Source organism: Trachinotus anak, unplaced genomic scaffold (assembly GCF_046630095.1).
Source record: "Trachinotus anak isolate AG129_WGS33_773 ecotype Australia unplaced genomic scaffold, CSIRO_AGI_Tana_v1 ptg000018l, whole genome shotgun sequence".
NCBI classification, from domain to species: Eukaryota; Metazoa; Chordata; class Actinopteri; order Carangiformes; family Carangidae; genus Trachinotus; species Trachinotus anak.
Genome location: NW_027273869.1, coordinates 20571500 through 20598421, shown reverse-complemented (window position 1 = coordinate 20598421; position 26922 = coordinate 20571500). Strand labels below are relative to the sequence as shown.

Genomic DNA, 26922 nt, shown 5'->3' with positions numbered 1-26922 from the left:
AAAATGAAGACCTTAACAGACACTTTTATTCAATGAGATTTTTGTGTTAGCCTAGCATAGCTTAAAGACTGAATGCAGGAGGAAACAGCTAGCGTTAAAAATACACTACAAACACCAATAAAGCTAACAGATTGATCTACACAGTCTGTAGTGAGAGCAGACTGTGACTCTTTATTATGTTCATTTCCACCAGAGACGCTTTTCATCATTCACAGTCAGATTCACATTAGCTTGGGCCTCCTTAAAAGCTAAGAAAGTAATTATTACTTTACTTTTTTATGGCCATCATGACAAACTGCTGGTTAATCATCTCTGATAAACTTGAAGACATCAGATATGATCTAAATTAATCCTGCTAAAGTTGTCATTCTGACCTATAACAGCTGAGCTAATGATATGTAGCTAAAGTTAGCTAAAGTTAGCTAATGTTAGCTAACGTTAGCTAACGTTTTTTTCACATGCTGACAGTAAAAGTTGTTGCTCAGCTTTGAAGGCCCAAAGATCCTGTAATTATGATATGAATGTGATATTTTATATAAATAACTGAAGGACTGCAGACAATAATTTACTATGCTAGAATTTGATCAATATGATCAGGTCATGACTGATGTCTGGGTACAGCGTGCGGTGCTGGAGGATTATGGGTACACTCAGACTCTTTAGTCTTCTTGATTAGTAAAAAGACAGCGTCCTTGCTAACTATTAAAATACTAGTTTAGATACTCGTTTAACTTGACTCACAAAGTAAATGTTGATACTTTAAAATCGAAAGAATAAGAAGCTGCTAACAGCGTAGCTCCTGCTCCTCTCACACTGAACAATAGTGACGGGACATGTTGTGTTTGAAGGGGGTCATTCATTAGCCCTCATTAGCATAGATATTTAAATAGTGGCTGCAGCTGTCAGCGCAGTACAGTGTTCTCCCTGAAACCACTTCTGTCAAAGAAAAACAACATTAGGCAACATGTGCCTTAAATAAACCAGCAAGCAAGACAACGAAGATAAACATCAGCTTCAGTACAAAGAGAGAAAGATTTTTCTTATCACAAATTGACATCAACATTCAGATGTGTTCATGTGTCTGTACAGCAGAGAGGAAGGCAGTCGGCCCTGACAGAAAGGTCAGGTAGAAAACCGATATATACACAGTCAGGACCAGACCGGACCGTCCGTATCGCAGCAGGAGGGTCACACACATTCGATCTGATCTGCATGCAGAGAAAAACACACCCGTCCATGCACTCAAATACACACAGATACTGAACATGCTGGAAGCTTTTCATCGTCTCATCAACCACATGGAGGCGCGAGTACGAAACCTCCTCCTTTAAATCATTTTGGGAAGAACATTTGTTCACCATGTTACGTCGCCCAGATCCAGAACTCATGATGTCTCGGTCATGGACTGACCTCAACACTCTGACAGTCACTCTGTGATTCAGTCACATGTCCAGAAATAACATAAAAGGTCAAATTAAAACAATACATGAAGAAATACACAAACACAAACAAATGAACAAGAAATTATGAATCAAGTGTGTCAATAAATATCAAAAATAAATAACAATTAAAAATTAATAGTAAACAGAAATAAGATAATGATAAAATGTAAATAAAATATCACATTTTAAATGAAATTAAGTAAATAAATATAAATAAAAACCAGAAAATAGTTCAAGTCCTTTCAAAACAAATTTTAAATTTTCGTAGTCAGTTAGCTTCATGTCTTTTAAAGCCACACTTTTGAAGGATTGAATATAATTAAAAATTAAATGTATAATTTTATAATAATATAATATACTCAGTTGCCAGTTTATTAGGAACACCTAGCTAGATCTAATACACTCTAATACAACATTCCTGCTATAAATCCTCCTTCATGAAGGTGATAATGTTTTCTTTTTAAAGGCCAGGCTAAATAACAGACACAGCTCTTTGTATATTGTAATATACAGTAGTTCAACAGCAGCACAAACTTTTCCTAATAACCTGACACTGAGAGATGTTACAGAAACAGTGTAAATGTTGGGTTTAAATGGTGTTTTTGCTCTGAGCAAACATTTATCATCCCACACCAAACATGTGGGGGACCATGAAATTCCACCTGAAGATACAAGCTGCTGCTGCTGCGGGTTCATTTTAACATCCGTATTTCTCAGGTTGAGGGAACATGATCACAAGAAAATATGAAAATGTTCACATTAATCATCATCTAGGAACGTCTGGAGTGTTGAGGCCACCAGGTACAATCTGATAAAGTCTGAGTCTGGTCATTTCAGTCACTCAACAGCTCGTGAAGTGTGCTACAGGATAAGTCCAATGTCAGTCAGGTTGAAAGTCACAAAACCAAAATGTAATTATAAATAAACGAGGTTCCATATGAACCATTAGTAGTGCTGTAATATAGCATCATTGTTTTTTTCATCTCTATAACCGATTCCAACCACATGGTGAGTTCCTATTTTTATGAACACCTGAGTGACTGAAACACCTGTGAAACGGTTTCCATGAGAGGACCGTCCACACTGGTCTGAATCAGGGCTAATATTCCCAGAGACACATGAGAAGGTGGAAAACCTCTAGGCTGGCCGAGCAAAAGTTTATGTCATGAGAAGAAAAGTATGTCCCAACAATTTCAACACTATCTTACTTAGATAGTAGATAGATACCTGTTCTGTCCTGTTTATTTCACACAGGTAGACATAGAAAATGAGAAACTGTTGTTTTAGGTGCAGTTAGCTCTGGAAGACTCCAACTCCTCCACCAAACAGGGACACCAAGGACTTAAAGGTGGTAAATGTACGTTTTTGCTATCACTGCATAGGTAACGTTAGCGTTAACGTTAACATCAGCAGCTGTTAACTTACTTGTCTAAAAGAAACGAGTTCAGTATCAAACCTCTACTAACCAACATCTGTCTCCAGATTTGGAAACAAACACCATATATTTACTCTTGTTTTGCTTCTATTTCTCTCACCTCTTTTCCTCCACTGAAGTTAGCATGCTAACCAGCTAGCTCCATTCTGTCCTGTCTCATAATACCACACCCCCATGTTCTGTGGCAGAGAAAACTCACAGATAGCACCTTTAACAACATGTCATCTTATGTGATGATAAAGTTGTAATTATGTCTTTGATCAGAGGTCATTTGTAAGTGCACTAACTACTGCTGACACTCTTTAATGTTTTGAGATAAGCAACAGTCGACTCAGCCCAGCTAACTCTTGAATTTACAGGTGATGAGCTGGTTAACTAAAAACATGAACTCAAACAGCTTCGGAGTTGTTGGAGGATTAATGTTTTTTCACTTTGGCCAAAGCTAGGCTAGCAGTTTCCCCCTGCACTCAGTCTTTGTGCCGTGCTAGGCTAAACATCTGTGAAACTAATCCATTTTCTCATCTGCCTCTGGTAAGATGGTGAACAGTCTATGTTAGCATCAGCTTTCTTTGTTTTAAGACAGAAAATTTGACAAACAGGAAAAACATCAATTATAACGTCTTCATTCTGTCTCATAAAGAGATTAATTATCAGCCGCCTCCGTCTCCTCTCTGACGTTTCACTGCTGGAGGAAAAGATAATGCAGAGACCTTTGCAGTCCATGGAGACGTCAGCTGAGTGTTTGGTTCACGTCTTCCTCCACAACAGGTGGAGTGGAGAACACTTTGAGCTAACCCGTCTCCTCCAGCGTAGACACCAAACTGCGCTGCCTGAGTCTGTTGTGGTGATGGGCCTGTCGACCTCTGACCCTGAGCCCCTGTTGTCCTCCTGCTGATTGGCTTGTGTTAATGCGTTGGAGGGAGTTGGTCTTATCTAGAGCGCCGACACACGGACGATGTTGGTCTGGGAGTAGTCGGTGGAGCTGGCTGATTCGTCACCTTCGGGCGTAGTGCCAGGTGGCGTGGGCATGCTGATGACAGCGGAGGTGATGTATGGCTGGTCACAGTTCAGAGGAACCGTCTCCTCGAATTTGGCGTTCAGACTGGATCGACTGGAACGACTACAGAGAGAGAGGAAGCAGTGATGTATGAGTCACACACCACTTATGAACATCAGTCCCTCAGGACCCGACCCGAACCAGACCAGGACTTTAAACAGCCTGAGTGTCTCAAATGTGGTCTTATAGACAAAGAGACTAATGAGATGACTAATCACAGCATCTACAGCAGAGCGGACTCCAAACCCAGACTGATTCTATATAATCTGATTCAACACACAGTGTTCCTGCAGACATTGGTGCCGTTCAGCCAACAGGCAGCAGTGCAGCAGCATGATACTGTTAAAGTGAAGGTGCTATTTATAATGAGAGAGGCAGACGTCTGTCTCCTGTTGCTGCTGGACACTGAGTCCATGTCCATGTTCTCAACCTCTGGGAATCATGTTCACACATTAAGTCAGTGACCATCAAGATGCTGAATGTTGTGAGACTGAAGATGTAAAGTGGTGTCAGTAGCGATGATGATGATGATGATGATGATGATGATGATGATGATGGTGATACTGTGAGTCACAGAGGAGCTGGTCTCCCAGCTGTCCATGTTTAGGAGAAAGTTCCCAGAGCTCTCAGACCTCCCACAGCTGGACATATTCTGGATTCCTGCTCTGTTACTCTACATGGGAATACACTGTCACATGATCCCTGGTGCCAAGTGTTTATATACAGTGTGTGTGTGTGTGTGTGTGTGTGTGTGTGTGGCTCATACTGTCAGTGTTTATAACCTCATTCAGTATATTTATAAGTGAAGTTATGTTGGGTTAAAGCAAACTGTCTGCTGCTCTGTTCTTCTATAAAAGGAAAATGACTTTTTTAAACCTCAGATTTAACAGATTACATTCAGATATTAAGATTAAGTAAAGAAGGTTTGGAAGGAAACACAAGGTCAATATATTATCACTGACTTCTGGGATCTCCACAACCTTCGCTGGGAATATTTAGGAAACCTTCCTAAATATCTTTGAAACCTTCTTACAGATCCTGTCAAACCCTTCAAAGACCTTCACACTGTCCTCAGTAATAATAGTTTCCTACCTGTTGGTCAGTGGTCTTTCTCTGATCTGGATGGTGCTCAGCTCCTGGACGCTTCCCTGCAGACCCACAGACATGTTGGAGTTTGGGACATTGAAGGTCTTCCTCTTCCTGCGGGAGCAGCAGGAGGTGAAGCCGTGAGGTGAGGAGGAGGAGATGGAGGAAGAACGAGAAACCTGTTTCACCAGAGTCACCTCCCTGCAGCTCGCCTCGTACGTCTTCTCATCCACAAACTCGTGGTTCTGAGGAACAGCAGTGAGGTGTTACAGGTTTAAAGTCTGGCATTTAATTAATATGAAATCTTTATCACATCAAAACCACTGTTTGTAGGATTTGCGACTTTGGTGATTCCTAAAAACAAAGAGCCCTAAAAATGTCTGTACCTGAGAGAAACAACAGAAATGGAGACTAATCAAACAAGAATCCTCAAATAAACACAACACACCTCCTCTCTACCCAAGTGTGTGTGTGTGTGTGTGTGTGTGTGTGTGTGAACTCACCGTCGTCTTCTCCAGACAGTTCAGGAGGTGATGATGATGCACCTCAAAGTTGGGGTTGGTAGTACACACCAGAGCCTGTCCTGCTTCCTTGGATGCCTTGAGGGCACAAACAGAAATCACATGACCAAATCGTGAGCCACCATTGGATGAGCCTTCATTCTGCACAGAACCTCAGTACAAAGAGGGGCCAATCCACCGCGACACACCTGGATAGGGCCAATGTTCTCACCACTTTCTGCCAACATTGTTGTGAGAACATTTACAGCTGTCCATTTCTTTTTAGCCCACAATCCCCTCCTGTTTCAGAGTTCGTCAGAAAATGACAGGTTGCTCACTGGTTTAAACTCAGGCCACCACAGCCGCTCCTGAATGTGTTTGTATTTCTGCTTGTTGATTTGTTTTGACTCGAGCCTTATTTGATCCATAAGAGCCACCGTACCCATGTTGCTCAGGGGTTCAGACCAAATGTGACGCAGGTGGACAGTCAGAGGGACCAGGGACTCTGGGGTCATGGGGTAAAGAACTCCAGGTTCTGCCAATGTGACACCTGTCACACCTGAGATCCCTATAGAAAGTCAGTCTTAGATGTTACTCCTGTGAACCCTGAAGAAGTCCTGACTCCTGGGGACACTCAAGGTAGAGACACACCTGACCCTCACACAGACCCTAAAGGAGGTCACACACCTGGATGCTAGTCAAGAAGCTATGAGTCTCCCTCCTGAGGATTCTCTTAAGGACAGTAAAGGAAACCATGAACCTGATTCCGAGGGACCCTGAATGACCCTGAACCTCACCTTAGGGGCCATCCAAGGACGTCTAAAGAAAGGGACTCACCTCACTCCCTGGGAAGTCATGAATCCTTAATCCTGAGAATTTTGAGTGACACACCTCCACCCTGGACACCCTAGCAGAAGTGGTACATCTAGATCCAAACATCCTTAAAGGAAGTCATGAAGCTCACCTTCAGAAACCCTGAAGAAAGTAATGAATTTTACTCCTGTTGGCGTTCGTAGGAACTCTACAGGAGGTGACACCGTACTACTCTTCTTACTGGTTCGCAGTCCTGGGGTCACAGTAGTAAACTCTGACTGACCTGTCTACACTCTTTCTTCTCACCTGACTCTGAGTAAGATTTTACTTGTTCCTATAAAGGTCAGAGTTTGTCGAACCACCACTCTCCATCGTCACCTCTGCGTCGCATTGACTCTTCACCCCAGCATGCCGTCTCTCTGGCTGATTGACATGCAGTTCAGCCCAATCTCATTCCTCCACACAGTGATGAAATCCAAGGCGCATAGTGATGATGCCATGAACAGTCAGTCAGCAGCCGGACCACATGGGAGGGCAAATCAAAATGCACAAGTCCAACCAAAACATAGAAGAAGAAGAAGAGACAGAGCAAAGAGGAAGAGAGGAGCTGAGGGTGGATAGAGTTTGTAGACAAATCTGTTTCCTGTTGGTGAGATGGAGACTGTCAGACCACACCTGGGGACCAGGTCATGCACAGACGGGTTAGTGGGATGGACTAAGGTTGAAGGGGTGGTTAATTAGTTCTGGTCCCTGTGAGCAAATGAAAGAAAGACATGGTGATGACAGTGAGTCCGTGACACAGCCACAGACAGAGCGGAGTAAAGATTAGAGACGGTTCAACAGTCACAGTTTCCTGTTTTACACTCCAGACTCAGTATCTCGGTCCAACGACCTGAGGACCTGTATCCGTGTTCATGGTGTGGTTCACATTTACATCATCAAAGGGTCTCTGACCTGCCTCCTCTATGGTCAAGGTTTGGTGAGGTTTAGGAAACTGAAAGTAGTTGGTTGTGATGAGGGAAAGATTGTGGTTTGAGTTAAATACAACCTCTTTGTTCTGAGTCAGTTGATTAAGGATCAGGGGAAATGTTGGTCGTGACTAAAGGAACTTTGGTTGATGTCTCCAGTGTTAAAGTCAAACACTTTGTTGACCCATTGATCAGATTCTGGTTCAGGTTTGGATAAATTCAGGAACTGGTGTCTTCACTATAGAAATGGGACCACTGAGAGTCTTTCACCACATTAAAGTGGATGTTAATGTCAGATATTTGTGACAAATGATTAAATCAGTTTCTTTGGTTTTGTTTTTGAGTCCTTATAAAAATTTCAGTGATGGAAACATGTTCCAGTTGAACCAGACTGACACAGAGAAGGACACCGAAGAGAAACGTCCCTGAATGCAGTGGAGGAGGCAGCATGAGGAGGTAAACAGCCTCCCTCACATCAGGCATCCAGCATGCAGCAGTCTGCAGCGTGTTGGCTCACGGCTCAACAAGGAAAAAGAAAACATGAAAGAAAGAGGAAATCAAAGGATGAAGAACACCAGCACCACCGACGACGACTGCATGTCCGTGGTTACCTCCTCATCCGGGTCAGTCAGCAGCCGGGTGCGTTTGTACTGCAAATAAGCGTTAGCCCCTCCAATCTTTACCGCGTGAATTCTTGCAAGCCTGGTTTTCTGTTTGTGAACACATACAAATGTCCATTTAGCCTGTCTGGTTGTGTGTCTGTGTGTGTGTGAGCTGTGAAAAGCTGAGTAAAGCAGCAGAGCAATTATAAAGCAACATTGCAGCACGACGGAGAACAAACAACCTTTAAAGACTCTTGACTTTTCACATAGTGTCCAAACAGGACAATAAAAAGATGATAAATGTGCTCAGGATAAAGACTTTGGACACTGAGTTTTAGAAGACAAATGTCTCCATCTCAGTTCAACAGTAATGGTACAGCTGTTAAAACCAAGGACCTTAAAGCCTAAAGTTACTGGGGAAAGAAATTATGTGTTGTCAAAGTTGCTTGGCAACAGAAGCCACGCTTTGCGATGCAACAGTATGGGCGGGAACAGCTGGTGACACAAAGAGAAAATACTCCATAGACCAGACCGTCTCATTTCCTTCGTGGTCTATGACGGTTGGTTTCTCCAGAGCTGCCTCCGTCCTCACAGCTGCTCAGACACTGTCCGTCAGCGCCACATTAAACTGCTGATGCTGCGCTGCCCTCTGCTGGATGAACTCTGAACATCTGTGCCGGAGTGAAGGGCGCAGGAAGTGTGTGAGCAGTGACGTTGTTTGACCTGGACATGTCTGTTAGTGTCTCACAAACACAGAGTTTCAGCACTGTCCTCCCCTGCAGATCATCACATAATAATATATACAATAATAATAAAACGCGTTCACAGCTGGTTTATCTGTCAGCTATTCAACGGTTAACAACACAGACTGATGTGTCAACAGACTGAGTCTCTGATTTTCCTACTGATGTTTAGAAACTAAACTGTGACCTGATGTTCAGCAGGTTGTGGGTGAGGGTGCGTTCAGGGTCGTCACCTTCTGCGCTCGCCTCTTCTCGGCTCTCTGGCTCTGGTGGTAGATCCGGCTGAAGTTGGAGACGATGACAGGAACCGGCAGGGCAATGACCAACACGCCACTTAGAGAGCAGATGGAGCCGAAGATCTTCCCCATGATGGTCTTTGGGACCATGTCACCATATCTGAGACCAGAGAGCAGAGTCAGGTTCAAAACCACCAACCTGACAGTCACACAGCTCCTCTGTCAGGTAGACACTTTATTCTCCAGGCTTAGCAACACTCCGTCAACAAGTTGCACAACTTTAGAAAAGAAAATCATCAGAATGAATAATGATCATTAAAAAACATAATTAAAATCATAATTTAAAAATGTCTTTTACTCTCAGTCCTAAAACCTTGAGGAGACAAGACAACAACCATAAAAAAAGAGATTTAAATCAACCTGATTCTCTAAAACATCAAATACTAACTCCTCCATCTCTCAACATTTGCACTGATCTGATTATTTTCATTAATGAAACACAGAGAATGAACCAGTGACTCTGGGAGCTGCTCCCTCCGCACTGAGCTGCAGATGAACTGTGAATACACATGTTTATTTATGAGTGATGAGTTTTCACTTCCTGCTGCTGACAGATACTCGATGTGGAAACTAAATGCACGATTGACTTTTTCAGACCGTCAGCAGAAAGTGCAGCTGATGCAGCGTTTCTCTTCCTGAGTGAAGCTGCAGTTCAGTCTGAGTCCACATGGTGGAGCCAGAGATCTGCAGACTTTCCTCTGCTGCTCCTCACCCTCATCATGAAGCCTCCTCTTCCTCTTCCTCTGCTTTCACTGACACAGTCCCTCTCTGAGCAGCATCTCTGGAGACGGGAGCTCCTCCCTGCCCTACTTCTCAGCCCCCCTCCTCCCCCTTTAAAACCACGCCTCATTCATTATTATCGGACAGGCGGATATTCTATCTGATGCTTGGCCCTGCGTTCCCAGCATGCTCAGCGCTCAGTGTCTTTGAGGGTTTCTGTCTTCATCACGTAGGAGCAGCTGCAGAAAACTTTTTTCAAACACTGAGGATGAACACAGGAGACAAAGAATTCAGAGGACATGGAGAGTGATCTGATTCAAATCCACTGAACTCGGAACTGATAAACCTGCTAATACGTCTGTGTTGCTGTGAAATATGATTTTTAAGCTCCATCCAGTCTAAAGGTTTTTAAAGCTCCACACAGTCTAAAAGTAGATGTCCATGTGTTTGTGATTATAAAGCAGGTCTAGGTTCTATATTAATACTGTGAAAGTATCAAAGCCTCAGTCCACAGAGAAATGCACACAGCCTGTATTCAGAAACTGAGCCTTAAAACCAGCCGTCAGGATATCTGGAACTTTGTGATGTCACAACAAAACAGTCGCTGCCCTCAGCCACACCCCAAGCCCCGCCCACCTGGACCCACCATCCAACCTTGCAGGATTTGGTTTCTCTGAGTGTTTACCTGAAATCTGCTATATTTTTATTGGATCACTCAGAAAACAGTCAACCAATCAGAAGAGAGGATCAGATCCTCTCTTCTGATTGGTTGACTGACCTGTTGTTACTAGAGCTCCAGAGAGAACCTGAGAGAGGAGATGTAAAACTACACTGAGATGGTTTTTGGTTCTTAAACCCACAGATATATCTTCTGGTGGAGATCAACACTTCAGATAAAACACAGAAGAAGAGTAAATCTGGAGCTTTAACTGTGGATGTGTTACCATGAGAGTTATTAACAGAGCTGTGTGTGTGTGTGTGTGTGTCCTGTCTCCTGTGTCTTTGAGCTCAGGTAAAGTTTGTGTCAGTGACTGATCACCTTGTCTCCTCCTGCAAACCTTCAAACCTCCAGACACAGCGTCTCTGAGGCAGCCAATCACAGGCTGCGACCTTGTCTGTGTGTGTGTGTGTGTGTGTGTGTCACAATACCACTGTCGAGCATACAAAATCAGACACACACACACTGAGAGTACAAGTGTGTGTGCTGTGTTAAAGTAATGTGACTTTGTCCTTCATCAAGGTGGATATATTTCTGTGTGTGTGTTGACTTTTGGTGTGTTTACCTGCTCATTAATACACACACACACACACACACACACACACACATACACACACATGATTGTGATTAAGTATTTATGAGGACCTTCTAATCAATCATTAAGCCTCATTTTAATTGGAGTCATGTGCCCACTGAGTTCATTACAAACATCCTGGTGTTTCCTCTGAGCAGAGGGGGAGCTGCAGGTGTAGTTTGTCCTGAGGTTCATCCTCTGAGGAGCAGGAGTGAGACCAGGAGCTTCACTTATTGCTGTTAGTGACCTCAGTGACCTCTGTCCCTCCCTGCTGTCAGTGTCTGACTGTGATCTGTACACTTCAGTCCTGCAGGTGGCGCTAAACCAAAATCACCAGGGTTCATCCTCTGAGGACCAGAAACAGGACCAGGACATTTCATGAAACCAGAGACGTAGAAGTCAAACAGTGTCTGAGCTCCACCCCCTGTGTCGTCCTTGACGTTTGGGTCCTCACAGAGACGTCTGTCCTCAGGGACAGGAGGTGCTGGGTTATATTTCATTTCAGCTGCAGGACAGACTCGGAGGTTAAACAGCAGCTGACGGCTCTTTAACTCTGGATTTATGGGATGATCAAGGAAATGCCAGAAAGGCTCAGTCCGAGTCCATTTTTAATTCTATCTAATAAACAGTGAGTGGAGAAATAATGTGTCTGCTGTTTCATACATCACAGTCCAGACCAGGACCTCCACAGTCTGGGAAACTCAGACCTGCAGCTCCTGGCTCTGCTGCTTTCATAAAACAAAGGATTTTCATACTCTCTTCTTCTGTGGTTTTATTCAGTTCACCCCTCAGTAATTCAGAGATCTGAGAGGATTTCCTCTGCCCCTCCAGAGTAAGAGCACCATAATCACTTCAGACAGTCCACAGAGCTGATCTGAGAGCTGCTCCAGCTCAACGATGGTCTGTGGATGATCTTGGAGGTGATTCAGCTCTCAGATCTGACAGCTCTGAAGACGACTGATCAACAACAGTGGCCTCAATGGTTGAGAGTCCATCTCAGAGTGTGGAGGACTTTAGTGGCCCCTGGACTCAGATCAACAGAAACTGATTCAGGTCAAAGGTGAATTTAGTCCTGAAAGATTAAAGGTGATGTTCAGATCCTCATGCTGTGTCCAGGTTCAACATAATAATAATAATAACAATAATAATAATAATAATAATAATAATAATATATTATTCATTTTTTATTTCCACGTCTTGTGTTAAATAAAGAGGATGTTTACAGTCGGACTTTGCTGCAGAGAAAAAGGTGAACTCGTCTTTCCTCAGAATCACCTTCATCATCACTGTGTTCAATGACACACACACACACACACACACACACCTCAGAGCCGTGTGTGTCAGAACACACAGCAGATAGTGACATCAGCACTTCTCTCCTCCACAGACACAGATTTTCACATTTGGCTGATGCTAAAGAAAAGTTTGTTAACTGTTGTGCGTCCTTTAACAAAAACACACACCAAAAATATCAGCATCAAAAAATTGTAATAAATTATTAAATATTATATTATTTTTCACTTTCACTGAATTATGTTTTGATCATAATTATCAAACATTCAATCATTTTTGGATTTTGTTGACATAATATCTCTGTTGTGTTTTATCAGTTGTTGTTGTGTTTTATCAGTCGTTGTGATTAATCAGTCGTTTTTGTGCAGGCCTGTGCATGCATGAGCACGTGCATGTGTGTGCATGTGTGTGTCAGTGTGTGTGTGTGAGAGAGAGAGAGAAGGTGGAAATTTTGATCTGCAGTACAATATAATTTTTCTCTCTGACTGTACACACACACACACACACACACACACATAAAAATGATAAAGAGAAACAGTTCCCTCCAACATCTCAGCTAATGAGCTTCTGTAATGATGGTTTGTACAGCAGCTAACATCATCATCATTAAGACCACACACACACACACACACACACACACACACAGCCAGTCGAAACAAAACAGGGATTTTACAGGTCAATGGCAAACAACCAACCAGGTGTGAAACAGAGCGTGTGTGTGTGTGTGTGTGTGTGTGTGTGTGTGTGTGTGTGTGTGTGTGTGTGTGTGTGTGTGTGTGTGTCCTGCAGGGAGCATTAACTTCCTGCTTGTTGACAACATGTTTAACGTTTCATAAAGTGAATTTGTGTTGCGTTCACTGCATCTGAATCATTTATACTTCGATCAGACTGAACAACGCCTGCTCCACCATTAACACACAGTGCTTAACAAATACCATGTACACACACACACAGAAATACATATGCTATTCAGGAACATATGAGAGTAAAAGGCTTCCTGCCTAATGAGAAGCTGCATTCATTATAGATTAGCACAGTATGTGTGTGTGTATGTTGGTGACACAAAGAGGCTGATGGAGTCCACTCTTAGGGTTATGAGCAGCTTAAATTCATAATTAACAGCATCTGGTTCTTCTTCACTGCAGCACTAAAAGAGACCAGCACCGGAACCAGGACCAGGACCAGACTAAACCCATAACAAGACCTCTGGATTTAAACCTGAATCCTGTACCTGAAGGATCCAGTGAACCACCTACAAGAACCCTGAACATGTGTGTGTATGTGTGTGTGTGTGTACTTTTACTTGCTACATAGTAAGGACCAAAAAAAGAATTTTACTAACAGAGTGAGGACATTTTGGCCGGTCCTCACTTTTTGAGACACCTTCAAATCACATGTTGAGGGTTAAGACTTGGTTTTAGAGTTATGGTTAGAATTAGGTTTAGGTTTAGGTTAAGGTCAGGGTCAGGGTTAGGGTTAGGCACTCAGTTGTGATGGTTAAGGTTAGGGTAAGGGGCTAGGGAATGCATTATGTCAATGAGTGTCCTCACAAAGATAGAAGTACAAGTATGTGTGTGTGTGTGTGCGTGTGTGTGTGTGTGTGTTGTTATCAGGACTTTCTTTCTTCAAGAGGCTCAACAGTTTTTTCTCTGGTGTTCATGCTCATGCTAATGTAGTCAGATATAGAAGTGGGATGAGGGGAATGCAATCAGTGTGTGTGTGTGTGTGTGTGTGTGTGTGTGTGTGTGTGTGTGTTCACATGCATATATCATCAGCCTGCGTGTGTGTCCTTCGTGTTTAATTAACTTCGTCACCCCCGAGGATTTCTACTCATCCCTCTGCTACAGATACCCGTGCTACACACACACACACACAATCATCACCATTTTCCATTTGTTAAGATGAAAGCTGGTGATTTGAACAGGAACCTCCTGTTGTGTAACGTACAACACATTTACACACTGAGGTCAACACAACCACAGTGAGACTGTGCAGTGTTTAGGAGGATTAAAGGGATCAACAGAGGAGGAGCAGGAGGAGCCGAAAGAGGAGGAGCCGGAAGAGGAGGAGCAGGAGGAGGAGGAAGAGGAGGAGGAAGGTAACACTCTGACCTCTCTGAGAGGAAACATGTGACTGAACAGTTGGAGGTTTTCATTTTCAGGCTGTGATGAAACCTCTGAACCATTTTCAGCTCGCTCGTGCAGAATCCATCACATTATCTTTTCCCTCACACACCCGTTTCCCTCCTTGTTTGTCGTAATAACTTCCTGATTGGCAGAAAACGTTTCTGTTTCAAGCGAGCGTGAAAAATGTTCTGCCGCTCGGAGGAAAAGATTCTCCCCTGTTGTTAAATCTCAGTGTTTCAGCTTTTTTCATTTCAAACTCTGACCAGGTTAGGTTAGACCCATCTGCTGCAGGTGTGTGTGCACCTGAATATGTGTGTGCACATGAGGCACATGTGTTCATATTGTACATGTGTATATATTGAAACAGGCTCAGGGGAAAGTTTGTGTTTTTAACTTTGATAAAGTAAAGACAGGAACGACACACTTTATCATAACAGAGGATGATGATGATGATGATGAAACACATTTCTGAACTCTGTGGTCCTGTTTCATGTTTTATTATTCACCATCAGTGGAACTGAAATGCTGTGTTCTCATTGGTCGATTGAAAACACTCCACCTGGTTTAAACAGAAAACAACTAAAGATGTTTTGAGTTTTTCATCAGGATTATGAAGCAGCCAACAAAAAAGTAATTGATGAAAAGTCAGGCTTTATTTTTACAGCCCATCATCACAATACCGACTCACACATTTGCCAACACTAAAGGCGGGAAAATGCTTCCTGGAATGGCATGTGAGCGCACACGCAGGGTGTTTATTCCGCTTCCTCAGCAGTGTGGAGTCCACAGGTGTGAACAATCTGTGGCCACAAATAGAAGCAGACTGTGAGGTTTTATTGACTCGTCTCTGTTATAGATGAGACTGAAAGTTCAAATAAGTCAGCGCTCCACACACAAGAGGATGATGACCAGGTAACCAGATGATGACCAGGTAGTAACCAGGTGGTGCACAGGTGATGACCAGGTAGTAACCAGGTGTTGAACAGGTGGTAACCAGGTGATGACCAGGTAACCAGGTGTTGAACAGGTAGTAACCAGGTGATGACCAGGTGATGACCACGTGGTAACCAGGTGGTAACCAGGTGACGACCATGTGATGACCAGGCGATGAACAGGTAGTAACCAGGTGATGACCAGGTGATGACCACGTGGTAACCAGGTGGTAACCAGGTGACGACCAGGTGATGACCAGATGATGAACAGGTAATGAACAGGTGGTAACAGGTAACCAGGTAGTAAACATGTGAACACACGTAGACGTTTAGTGAGAACAACACAAACTCAGTCTGATACAACACAATGAATCAAAACTGGTGAGAGGTCACTCTGACAGATGAGGGGGGTCACCTTGACAGGTGAGAGGTCACTCTGACAAACGTTTCTCATAGAGACAGAAACAGTAATGATGATGTCATGATGATGTCATTGTGGGAAAGGCCTGCGGGGTGGGCGGGGTTTTTGGACCAGAGCTTGAGAGGAGGTGTTGAGCTCCCTCAGTCCGAGTCAGTTCTGGTCAGTGGATCAATAGACTCCACCTGTGATGTCATCGATCAGCGGGTGATCATGTAGGGACGATGGTCCGGATCGATCAGCCTCAGTGTGAACATGGATTAGTGTCTGGTTTTATAAATGGCTGCAGGTCTGAGAGCAGTTCTGTGTGTGCATGAGTTTCAGAAACAAACTGAGTCATTGTTTCCTGTTTAGACTGGTCGCTGCTCCAGATGTTCACCAGATACACCCAGATGTTTCAAAGCAGCACATCAGTCTCTGTTTTATCACATTCATGTTCAAATACGACAACATGTTGGAAGCAACCTTTATTTATTTTCTGGTGGATACGGTGACAAGCGAGCCTCGTTTTCAATGATGCAGAGAGAAAACAACCAGAGACACAAAAATCAGTTCAGTCAGGTTCTGAATCTAAGAGACAAACAGCATGTAAGGGGTTAACGGTGGCGACAGCAGCATGACCTAATATCACATCATTGTTCATGAGAGAGCAGCTTCTGTTTCTACACAGGAAGTTTCATCCACAACTTTTTTACCAGGTTGAGAACTTTCAAAGTAAATGTATCATCGATCCAGAGGTTTAAATATTTATGACTCTTTCAGTTTCTGTGCTAATTTGAGTTTTGCTAAATCAATGTTCTTCTGAAAACAGCTCATTGAGCGTCTCCAGAAAAGAATTCAAATAAAGCTGAAAATGTACAGAATAATGTTCATCAGCACACAGATGAACATTTAATGATCAATCATTCATTTACACTGTGAGGTTTCACACGCTGTTCTCTGTCAGACAGGAAGTGTTGGAACCAACCGCAATCAATCAGGTCACAACCAAAAATCAATCATTTTTGTAAGAGGGGGGTGTGGTCACAGACGCTGTTTTTTACTGTGGACTCATGGTCCAAACAAAGATGACCTGGGTTCACACACTCACTCACTCACTCACACACACACACACACACACACACACACACACACACACACACACACACACACACGCACACACACACACACACACACTGACCCTAACCTTAACCTAAACCTAATTCTAACCATAACTCTAAAACCAAGTCTTAACCCTCAACATGTGATTTGAAGGTGTCTCAAAAAGTGAGGACCGGCCAAAATGTCCTCACTTTCCCAAAATGTCCTCACTCTGTTAGTAAAATATTTTTTTTGGTCCTTATTATGTAGTAAGTACAAGTACAGACACACACACACACACACACACACACACACACACTGTCAGTAACACAGATTCTTGTCCTCCAATCACAAACATGTGATATCACAGTGATGTCACAGTGATGTCACAGTGTGGGGTCAAACAAATCAGCTGATCACTGGGTCCCAGGGTGAACATTCTGCAGAGCTTCCTCTCATCTCACAACTGGTCAAATGTCTGAAGATGTTTAATACGTGTGAGACCTGAGAGCAGTCACATGACCAAGACCAGGACCAGATACAGGACAGAGACCTGAGTTCCTGAGCACCACAGTCCTGTACAGACACACTACAATGTTTACACCTGTATATATAACACAGTGCAACACAAATAACACTAACACAATACTAACAACACACATATATAGACATAACATTGCAGTCACATAAGAAACCTTCTAACCACTCAGTGTGTGTGTATGTCTGTGTGTGTGTGTGTGTGTGTGTGTGTCTGTGTGTGAATAATTGAATCAGAGCTGTGGCTTTAATCACCACATGACTGTGAATAAAGGATCAGCTGGCACGGCCTCATCTCTTTTTCATCAGATAATTGCTTGGCCTGCTGGGAGTTGTGGTTTCTGAGTGGTGAGGAGGCAGAGGAGACCTCAGCTGTCAGTGTCAGTGTCGGGTTGTCGTTACTCAGCTGATCCAGCATCAGTTCTGAGACTTTTTTAACCTCTTCACATCGTCACAAGTACAGCATCATCACAGGTGAAGACTCAGCTTCTTCATTTGGTGCCGAGACGTTTACACACCTGTGTGGACTCAGCCAGACATGCTCAGTTTTCTATGGGGACGCTGTCTCTGTCTCTTAAAGACCTGCAAACACTTTGAACCACACCAATATTCCCACAGAGAAGCAACTGGAACACAAAATATATGTTTCCTCACTAAACCTCTACACACGATCCAGTAACAACACCACCACAAGAAACAGAGGAAAAGAAGCAAAGACCCAATGATACAGAGGCTCTACATCTGAAGGACAAAGACCAGATCCCTGGGTTTAAGACCCAGAGACAGAGGCTTGTCCACCCTGAGGACCACACATCCAAACATAAGAGCAAATCAAATCTTTTTACCATGTCTGTTGGTGATTTTATGACCTTTTTATTATGCGTGTTCATCTCTATGCAGATGATATGATTCTAAACTTTAGTATGATGAACCTCAGAGAACCTGTCATCAGTGGATGAAGCAGCTCAGAACATCTCTATAAACACCCACATTTCTTCTCTTATTGACCTTCATGTAGAACAAGAGACGAGAGAGTCACAAATGACTGTTTCCTGTAGAATCAAACAACATCTAAGACACTGGACGTCGGATCAGCTGAGACTCTCCACATGAACCTGTAGGTTTTAATAACCCGTCCTCTGGCAGCAGGTAAACCACCAGGACATTGTTGTTGCGTTACTGTTGTTTTTCTCTTTGTGTTCCTGTAGAGTACATCCTAAAGCTGCTGTCTCACCTGTGTATGTGCAGATGCTTTATGCTGAGCAGGGACCTCATCTTCACTGAACCCAAAGAGGAGGCAGTGACAGAGGACAGGAGCAGGAAGTCCAAATAAAAATGCACATATTTTCCTTCTGACTGCTCACATCATGTTCCCGCCACTCAACACCTCCCAGAGTTCAACACTCCACCTGTATAACCTACATGAAAACTCCTCGAAGGGTTTGAGGTTTGAGACTGAGACATTTTGTCCCCTCTTCTCCCTGGTGAACGTTTAATTAACATTAAATAACATTAATTAAAATAATTGTTTAATGTTACGTCAACGGGTAAAAAAAATCCGCGATGACCGTTTCACTAAACAGAAACCATGTTCAGGTCTGAACCTCTTAGAGACTCTGGGTTTTCATAAATCCACTTCATCCTTGTCACACAGTGAAAACATTTGATCTCTGAGTCTTTTCTTCTTCTACTCAACCTCTGACCTCTGTCAGACATGAGCCTGAACTCCAGAGAAGAAAAAGAAGAGGAGGAGGAGGAGATGTGGAGATAAGGAGGCTCTCAGCTGCAGCAGATTAACGTCTCCACGCTCCGCAGCAGCTCAGCTATTTATCAGGACTTAAGTCGGCCAATGACGGCGCTCCGATTCATCATGGGGCTATAAGCGAGCGAGGAGATTAGCGAGGTCTTTGTTACTGTGACAGCTCCACCAGAGCATCGCATGTCCACAGAGGCCGACTTCATCATCACCATCATCATCATCATCAGTTTCTTCATGTGCCCCAGGAAATATGATCAGTGCCTCACTGTTCAGAGACAGCAGGCCGTCACCATGGAGACAAACTGTTTATTATGTTCTAGAATCAGTGTCTGTGTGCGACTGTACGTTGTGTTTACAGGATGTTGTTGTGTTGTTCACTGGAGAGCAGAGTGAAGAAAAGTAATATTTGATTCTGATCAATGATTCAGCGAGAAAGAGAAAGAGAGAAAGAGAGAGAGAGACAGAAAGAGAGAGAGAGATAGACAGAGAGACAGAGAGGGAGAGACAGAAAGAGACAAAGAGAGACAGAGAGACAGAAAGTGAGAGAGAGAGAGACACACACACAGAGAGAGAGAGAGACAGAAAGAGAGAGAGAGAGAAAGAGACAGAGAGAGAGAGAGAGACACAGCGAGAGAGAGTGAGACATAGAGAGAGAGAGAGACAGACAGACACAGAGAGACAGAGGGACACAGAGAGAGAGAGAGACAGAGAGAGCGAGAGAGACACAGAGAGAGAGAGAGAGAGAGAGAGAAACAGAGAGAGCGAGAGAGAGAGAGAGACAGAGAGAGAGAGAGAGACACAGCGAGAGAGAGTGAGACATAGAGAGAGAGAGAGACAGACAGACACAGAGAGACAGAGGGACACAGAGAGAGAGAGAGACAGAGAGAGCGAGAGAGACACAGAGAGAGAGAGAGAGAGAGAGAGAGAGAAACAGAGAGAGCGAGAGAGAGAGAGAGACAGAGAGGAGACAATGCAGCAGGTTTCTGTCCCATCATCACTGGACTAACATTTTGGAGCAGAGTGAGACATCGTGTGTGGTGTTGTCGTGTGTTAACATCAACACACATGTGGCTGAACCATAGACTGTATATAAAAATGGACATCGACGCCGGCTCCGGAAAATGAAGCCAATGCGGAAGAGCCTTAAACCTGCATTCTGTCTACTGACAATCAGGGGGCGACTCCACTGGTTGCAAAAAGAAGTCCGATTGTATGGAAGTCTATGAGAAAATGACCCTACTTCTCACTTGGTTTATGACCCCAGTAAACGTTTTCATAACGAGTTTATGGTCTCAATCGCTAGTTTCAAGTCTTCTTCAATACAACATGATGTTCATTTTTAAAATTATAGTCCCATTTAATTTAAAATAGACGATAAAGTATGGTGTGCATTGGGGCGTGGCTAACGTATGATTGACACATTTTGGCTTGTCAATCAAGAGCAGTCCCTTTTAACGATTAACTATTAAAAGTACTTTAACACTTCGTAATAAAGTTTACCTGGACTTATGGAAAATGACTTCGGATTCAGCAGCACTGCGGAGCCGAAAGATTGATGCCGTTGTCAGGTCAACAGTTTAGGTGGGCGGGCATAGTGACCTCGGCTCTTAGGTCAGCTCCACCCCTCGCTCCTACTCAGCTCCACCCTCTTCTCCAAATATGGTTTCTTCTGGTTTCAAAAAATCAAGATGGCGGCGGCCAAATTGCAAACTCAAGGCTTCAAAACGGCAGTTCGCAAACCAATGGGTGACGTCACGGTGGGTTGCCACTTGGGCTGTAAATGTTTAATTGTGTGTGTTCATGTGTTTCAGGCTCATTTTCTTCTCACCACAAACAGGAAGTCAGAACAGCGTGGCTTGATCACACACAAACACACGCTCTCTATCATGTGACAACAACACGCTACACTGAGTAATGTATCAATGGCAACACCATGACGAGGGATGATAGAGGTTAAAGTCTGACAACAGCTCAGCTGTGACACTGATGGAAAAATAAAAGAGCGTGTTGAAAGATTTTCCACAGTTCAAAAAACAAAAAGAACATTAAAGCTCCACATTTTACTCTTCTTCTGTGGTTTATTTGAAGTGTTGATCTCCATCAGAAGATATATTTGTGGTTTTAAGAACTAAAAACCATCTCAGAGTTTTACATCTCCTCTCTCAGGCTTCTCTCTGGAGCTCTAGTAACAACAGGTCAGTCAGCCAATCAGAAAAGAGGATCTGAGTAACAACAGGTCAGTCAGCCAATCAGAAGAATGGATCTGAGTAACAACAGGTCAGTCAGCCAATCAGAACAATGGATCTGAGTAACAACTAGTCAGTCAGCCAATCAGAAGAGTGGATCTGAGTAACAACAGGTCAGTCAGCCAATCAAAAGAGAGGATCTGAGTAACAACAGGTCAGTCAGCCAATCAGAAGAGAGGCCATTGGAGAATGTTTCTAGTAAATAAACAGAGCCAGGGCCATTTTTGGTCCCGGAGACCTGACCAGAGGAAAAACAGTGGGTCTTACTGAGGTCTTACTGGGGTCTCACTGGTGTCTCAGTGGGGTCTTACTGGGGGCTTACTGGGGGCTGCAGAGACCCTGAGCTGCTTCTGTTTTGTAGAGAAAGATTCAGGATCTTTTCTGACAGGACTGTGAACCAGGATCCATTTCGCAGACTGAGGCCTGAACCAGCAGAGAGAAAAGACCTGTAACAGGTATTACATCCATCAACATAACCCCCCTCAGTCCTGGGGGGCAGAGACAGACCACATCCAGGGCTTGAACAGTGGGAGTGTGACAGTTTGGACAGTTTGACAGGAACAATAAGCTGCGAGCTGTGGAGCAGCTGAGATGAAACCCCACAGGAGCCTGAACAGATTTGAATGTTTCATCTTCACTGTGGGGTTTTTATGAGGAGCAGAAGGAAACTGAACCTCCTCCAGGCCCCATCAGGACCATGTTCATTAACCACGTCCTGTGAACTCCGCTGCCACTGCTGCCACTTTATTCTGATCGTTTGGTGTTTCTGTCAGTGATGATGATCATGATGATGATTATTATTCTTCAGTATAACTGATGGAAAATTATCAACTGATACTTTTAAACACAAATACACAAAAAAAAAACAAAGCTAACAGAAAGTGGTGATCATAGAAGCCCCGTCATGTGACTACATGTCACCTAAACGCCTCACATGCAGACTGCATCAGACAGTACAATTTACTGCTGTCTCTCAAATGCCTCAGACTCAGACTCGGACTCAGACTCAAACATTTATCTAGTTTGCCTCTCCTGAGTTTGCACCCCTGCTAAAAGGAGCCTACCTCCAGAGACCAGGTTCACATCAGAGACCAGGTCCACATAAGAAACCAGGTCCACATCCCGTCTGTGGTTCAGACAACAGCAGCTCTCTAGTTCAGGTCAGTGGTTTAGGTTCAATGTAAGTGTAGACTTTCTCTGTATTAAACCAGACCAGGATCTTGAACCTGGACCAGGATCTGTGAGAGTCTGAACAGCGTCTTGAAGTCTCTTTCTTGTGGACTCTTTGAAAATGTTTGTATCTGTTCATGTCTTGAGATCTGATCCAGGATCAGGATCCGTCAGCCTGGAGATGGATCTCTGTTAATGACTGTTTACACTGCAGCAGCACAATGAGCCTCAGGTGTGTGGTTTAAATGTTCAGGTCACGTTCAGGTGTTTCACAGGAAGCTAATCTCATTCAGGTCTGATTCATTCAAGCGGGAAAAACGAGGAGCCACAATGAAGTGACAACAAAACACAGTTTAAAATCAAGAAGTCATCAACAGAGACAGAGGAGGAAGAGTCACCCGATCCATCATCATCATTTCTTCCTGGAGGACTAGATGGGGGACTGGTTGGGGGACTAGTTGGAGGACTAGTTGGAGGACTAGTTGGTGGACTGGTTGGAGGACTATTTGGGGGACTAGTTGGAGGACTGGTTGGAGGACCAGTTGGGGGACTGGTTGGAGGACTGGTTGGGGGACTGGTTGGAGTGGTTGGAAGACTATTTGGGGTACTGGTTGGAGGACTAGTTGAAGGACTGGTTGGAGGACTAGTTGGGGGACTGGTTGGGGGACTAGTTGGAGGACTGGTTGGAGAACTGGTTGGAGGACCAGTTGGGGGAGTGGTTGGAGGACTGGTTGGGGGACTGGTTGGAGTGGTTGGAAGACTATTTGGGGTACTGGTTGGAGGACTAGTTGAAGGACTGGTTGGAGGACTAGTTGGGGGACTAGTTGGAGGACTAGTTGGAGGACTGGTAGGAAGACTGATAATCGATCAAACATTGTTTTCTGTCAGGTGTGTCAGGTGGTCGTTTGTCTCCATTGTTGAACACATAAAAACCAGATGAAACCAGAAGCAGGGTCACTGGCCTCAGATTAGCTCTGATGGTCCAGACCTGGGTCCAGGTTCCTCCACCAGCTGGAAGCAGATCTGGAGCTTTCTAATCACTCTCTCTGTCTTCCTCCTCATCTCCCATGTCTTTATTGGATTTGCTTCCTAATTTGGGCAGAGGAAGTGGAGGCTGATTGTGTTGTGGGGTAATCACCACAGTGAGCCTGAGGGATGCTGCTGTCGCTGTGGAAACCCATTCAACCCCCCCCCACCACCTCCTGTGAGGAGGTTTTCTAACAGTCTGACTTCATTTAGTTCAGAGTGTTGATCAGAGTGGCGCCCTGCAGGAGGGACGCAACAAACACTGCACCGCAACACACACAGCAACACACACAGCAACACACACACAGAAACACACTACTGCTGCAACAGCCAGGAAACACAGTCACGCAGATATCACTGAAATATCACAGACCCGTCACTGATCAATCTGACTGATCACTGATCAATCTGACCGATCAGTCTGTGGATCTGCAGTGAAGCAGCATTTTAACCCTTCACATTCTGATCACTGATACAAGACAAACATTTGTTTTTCTTCGACCCTCGAACGCATCACCAGCCGGAGTCTGATTCAGTTCCTGGTTTAAATCAGGTTCTAGTGAAACTGGTTCCTGCTGGTTCATGATACTCTGATACCCACACGACTGGAAATGTACAACCCAGAACCAAACCAGACCAGCCTGGGACCTGGCCCCATGTTGTGAATCTGACCCTTCACCTCCATCAGGATCAGCTCTGACCACGGATCCTCTGATCCAGACCTGTTTGACTGCAGGAGACCTGGATCTGAACCCATACAGGTCTCACCTCAGGTCCTAGGGTTAAGGTGGACCCATGAAGACTCCACCTGTCTTTCCACCTTGGACTCCACCTGTCTCTCCACCTGTACACCACTCAGCCCAAACAAACATGACTTGATTGAAATGAATTTAAAGTTTAACTTAATTCTAACTCAGCTTGACTCAGTCGATCTTTAATTATCTTGACTCAACTTAACTGAAACCAGAGTTTTCAACAAGCTGCTCTTTGTGTGAGAGGTTTGATTTCCTCCAGGTGAGTTAAGAAACCTTCACAGGTGAGACAGGTGGTTTCAACCTGTCGATGAGTTTAAACTCTCCTCATGTTGAGGCAGATTTTCTCTGTGCTGTGGAGCCTCTCAGTTTCTTCTTCTCCTCTCTGACTGATGGTTTCTCTCCATCTCTGGATTAATATTTAACAGAAGTTCAGCAGCTGCTGCAGGATGCAGCCAGAATAAAGACTCGCACACTTCCTGTTCTCAAACACCTGACAAACAACCTGAGTCTCTTCTTCTTCTTTGTGTCTCCTCAGAAAACACTGAAGAAGGAGAGGAAGAACCTACATCTGCTTTATAATCAAAAACACATGGCCATCTACCTTTAGACTGGATGGAACTTTAAAAACCTTTAGACTATATGGACCTTCAATGACAAGTGACAAATCTTCCTGTGCAGAGAGAAAATGTCTCAACAAATCAAGCTGGTTCCAGTTTCCTTGTCTCTTCTCTGGTTCATAACAAACTTTATTTGTATTTAACACTTTCATACAACAAATGCAGCTTCACATGAAAAGACGTAAAATGTTAAGATGAAGGCTGACGCTGAGCTTCAGCGCCAGTGGTTGTGCACTGACTTGTCTGTGTGTTTTGTAGATTCATATATTTGTGTATTGACTGAGCCGTTTGTCTTCTGTTGTATTTTTAATGCAGCGACAAGGAGAACTTCTCTCAAATGAAAGTCTTTCATTCATTCTGTTGATCTGATTATTGGTCTGCAGAATTGGATGATTTCTGATCTGAGATGTTTTTTTCGACACTCATGAAGAACATGAAGAACATGAGGAACATGAAGAACATCACACTAACAGAGCAGAGCTGATTTCAAACAAGGCGTCAGATCAAGTGAAAAGTTTTAGCCTAACCCTGTTTTTAGTGAGAAGAGTGAAAGTTTCAGTAAAATACCTCCAGAATGGAGCTGCTCTGCTGCTGCATCATTTATTCATGCTCTGAACCTCTTTGTGTTCACAGCCTCAAGTTCTCTCCCCTCAGCTACAAACTTTCAGCCCAAATTGAAAGAAACGAAACCAAATGTCCATCTGAGATAAGAGAGAGAGAAAATCCTCCGGCTCAGCTTTAACTAACTTCACCAACAATAATTAACTAACTCTACCAGCAATAATTAACTAACCCCACCAACAATAATGAACTAACTCTACCAGCAATAATTAACAAACTTTACCATTGATAATTAACCAACCCTACCACTAATAATTAACTAATCCCACCAACAATAATTAACTAACCCCACCAGCAATAATTAACTAACTTTACCAACAATAATTAACTAACCCTACCAGTAATAATTAACTAACCCCACCAACAATAATTAACTAACCCCACCAACAATAATTAACTAACTCTACCAGCAATAATTAACTAACTTTACCAACAATAATTAACTAACTCTACCAACAATAATTAACTAACTCTACCAGCAATAATTAACTAACTTTACCAACAATCATGAATCATGAGTCTGTCCTGTAAAAAATTAGCCCACAGGTCGTCTGTCAGCAGGTTACTATGACCCATAGTTAGGTTTTGTTGCTAGGCGACATCTAGTGGTCGTAGAGATGATGACAGGAGCAAAGGGAAAAGTGCGGTGACGTAGTTTATAGAGCGACAGAGTCCACGTCAGGAGGAGGTTGGGGTGGATGGATGAATATGACCCAGGAGAGCGGTGTTCGATTCCCATGTGACAGGAGCAGTTTATGTTGTTTCTATTATCCATGACCGTTCATTCAATGTTATTATTGTAACCATGACAACAAAGATCGTCTGATGTTGAGGAAGAACTTATTTTAACCCAAATCACCATCTTTACTAAACCTAACCAAGACATGACTGTTATGGTCGTAGCCATGGCGACGACAATAGGCACACCTGCCGCTTTCAGGAGACGCTGCTGTGGGTCGTAGCAGAGGTTTGATGGTTGTTCAGGTTGGAGGACTGGTTGGAGGACATAAACCAATAATCAGTCATCAGTGTTATTGATAAGGGCTGATGTCCGACTCTCTGCGTTGTCATGTGTCCTGGCTGAAGTTTAATTAATGTCATTGATCACAGGTCAGTAGTTAATCAATACAAACATGATCAGAGCAGCAGCTTGGTCTGCAGGAAGAAAATGAACTGACCTGTTTCCTGTGAGTCTCTTCATCATCATCATCATCATCATCATCACTGATGTTTATCACTTCACTGGAAATCTATTTACAGTCAAACCATCTGTTTGACCATCAGAGGATCAAACACTGACTCCACTGAGCCTCTGACAGCAGGATCCAACACTGAGTCCTGAGACCAGAACCTGAACCAGACCTGATCACCCAGCACCGGTGCTGGAC

At 43.7% G+C, this 26922-nt stretch overlaps 1 protein-coding gene across 2 annotated transcripts in view; it reads right to left on the bottom strand.

The window, feature by feature from the left end:
* Window positions 1-155: 155 nt before the first annotated feature.
* kcnd2 (potassium voltage-gated channel, Shal-related subfamily, member 2) overlaps window positions 156-26922 on the bottom strand; it is a 40715-nt gene continuing 13948 nt past the window's right edge. Inside the window, exons 2-6 of one of the 2 annotated variants that reach the window (XM_071502737.1) lie at window positions 8880-9042; window positions 7913-8011; window positions 5524-5619; window positions 5027-5265; window positions 156-3997 (exon numbers count right to left, since the gene is read on the bottom strand). In XM_071502737.1, coding sequence (XP_071358838.1) covers window positions 3811-3997; window positions 5027-5265; window positions 5524-5619; window positions 7913-8011; window positions 8880-9042 — 784 coding nt within the window. In that variant the 3' untranslated portion in view covers window positions 156-3810. The remainder of the gene's footprint in view (window positions 3998-5026; window positions 5266-5523; window positions 5620-7912; window positions 8012-8879; window positions 9043-26922) is intronic. The other variant, XM_071502739.1, reaches the window with a different exon arrangement.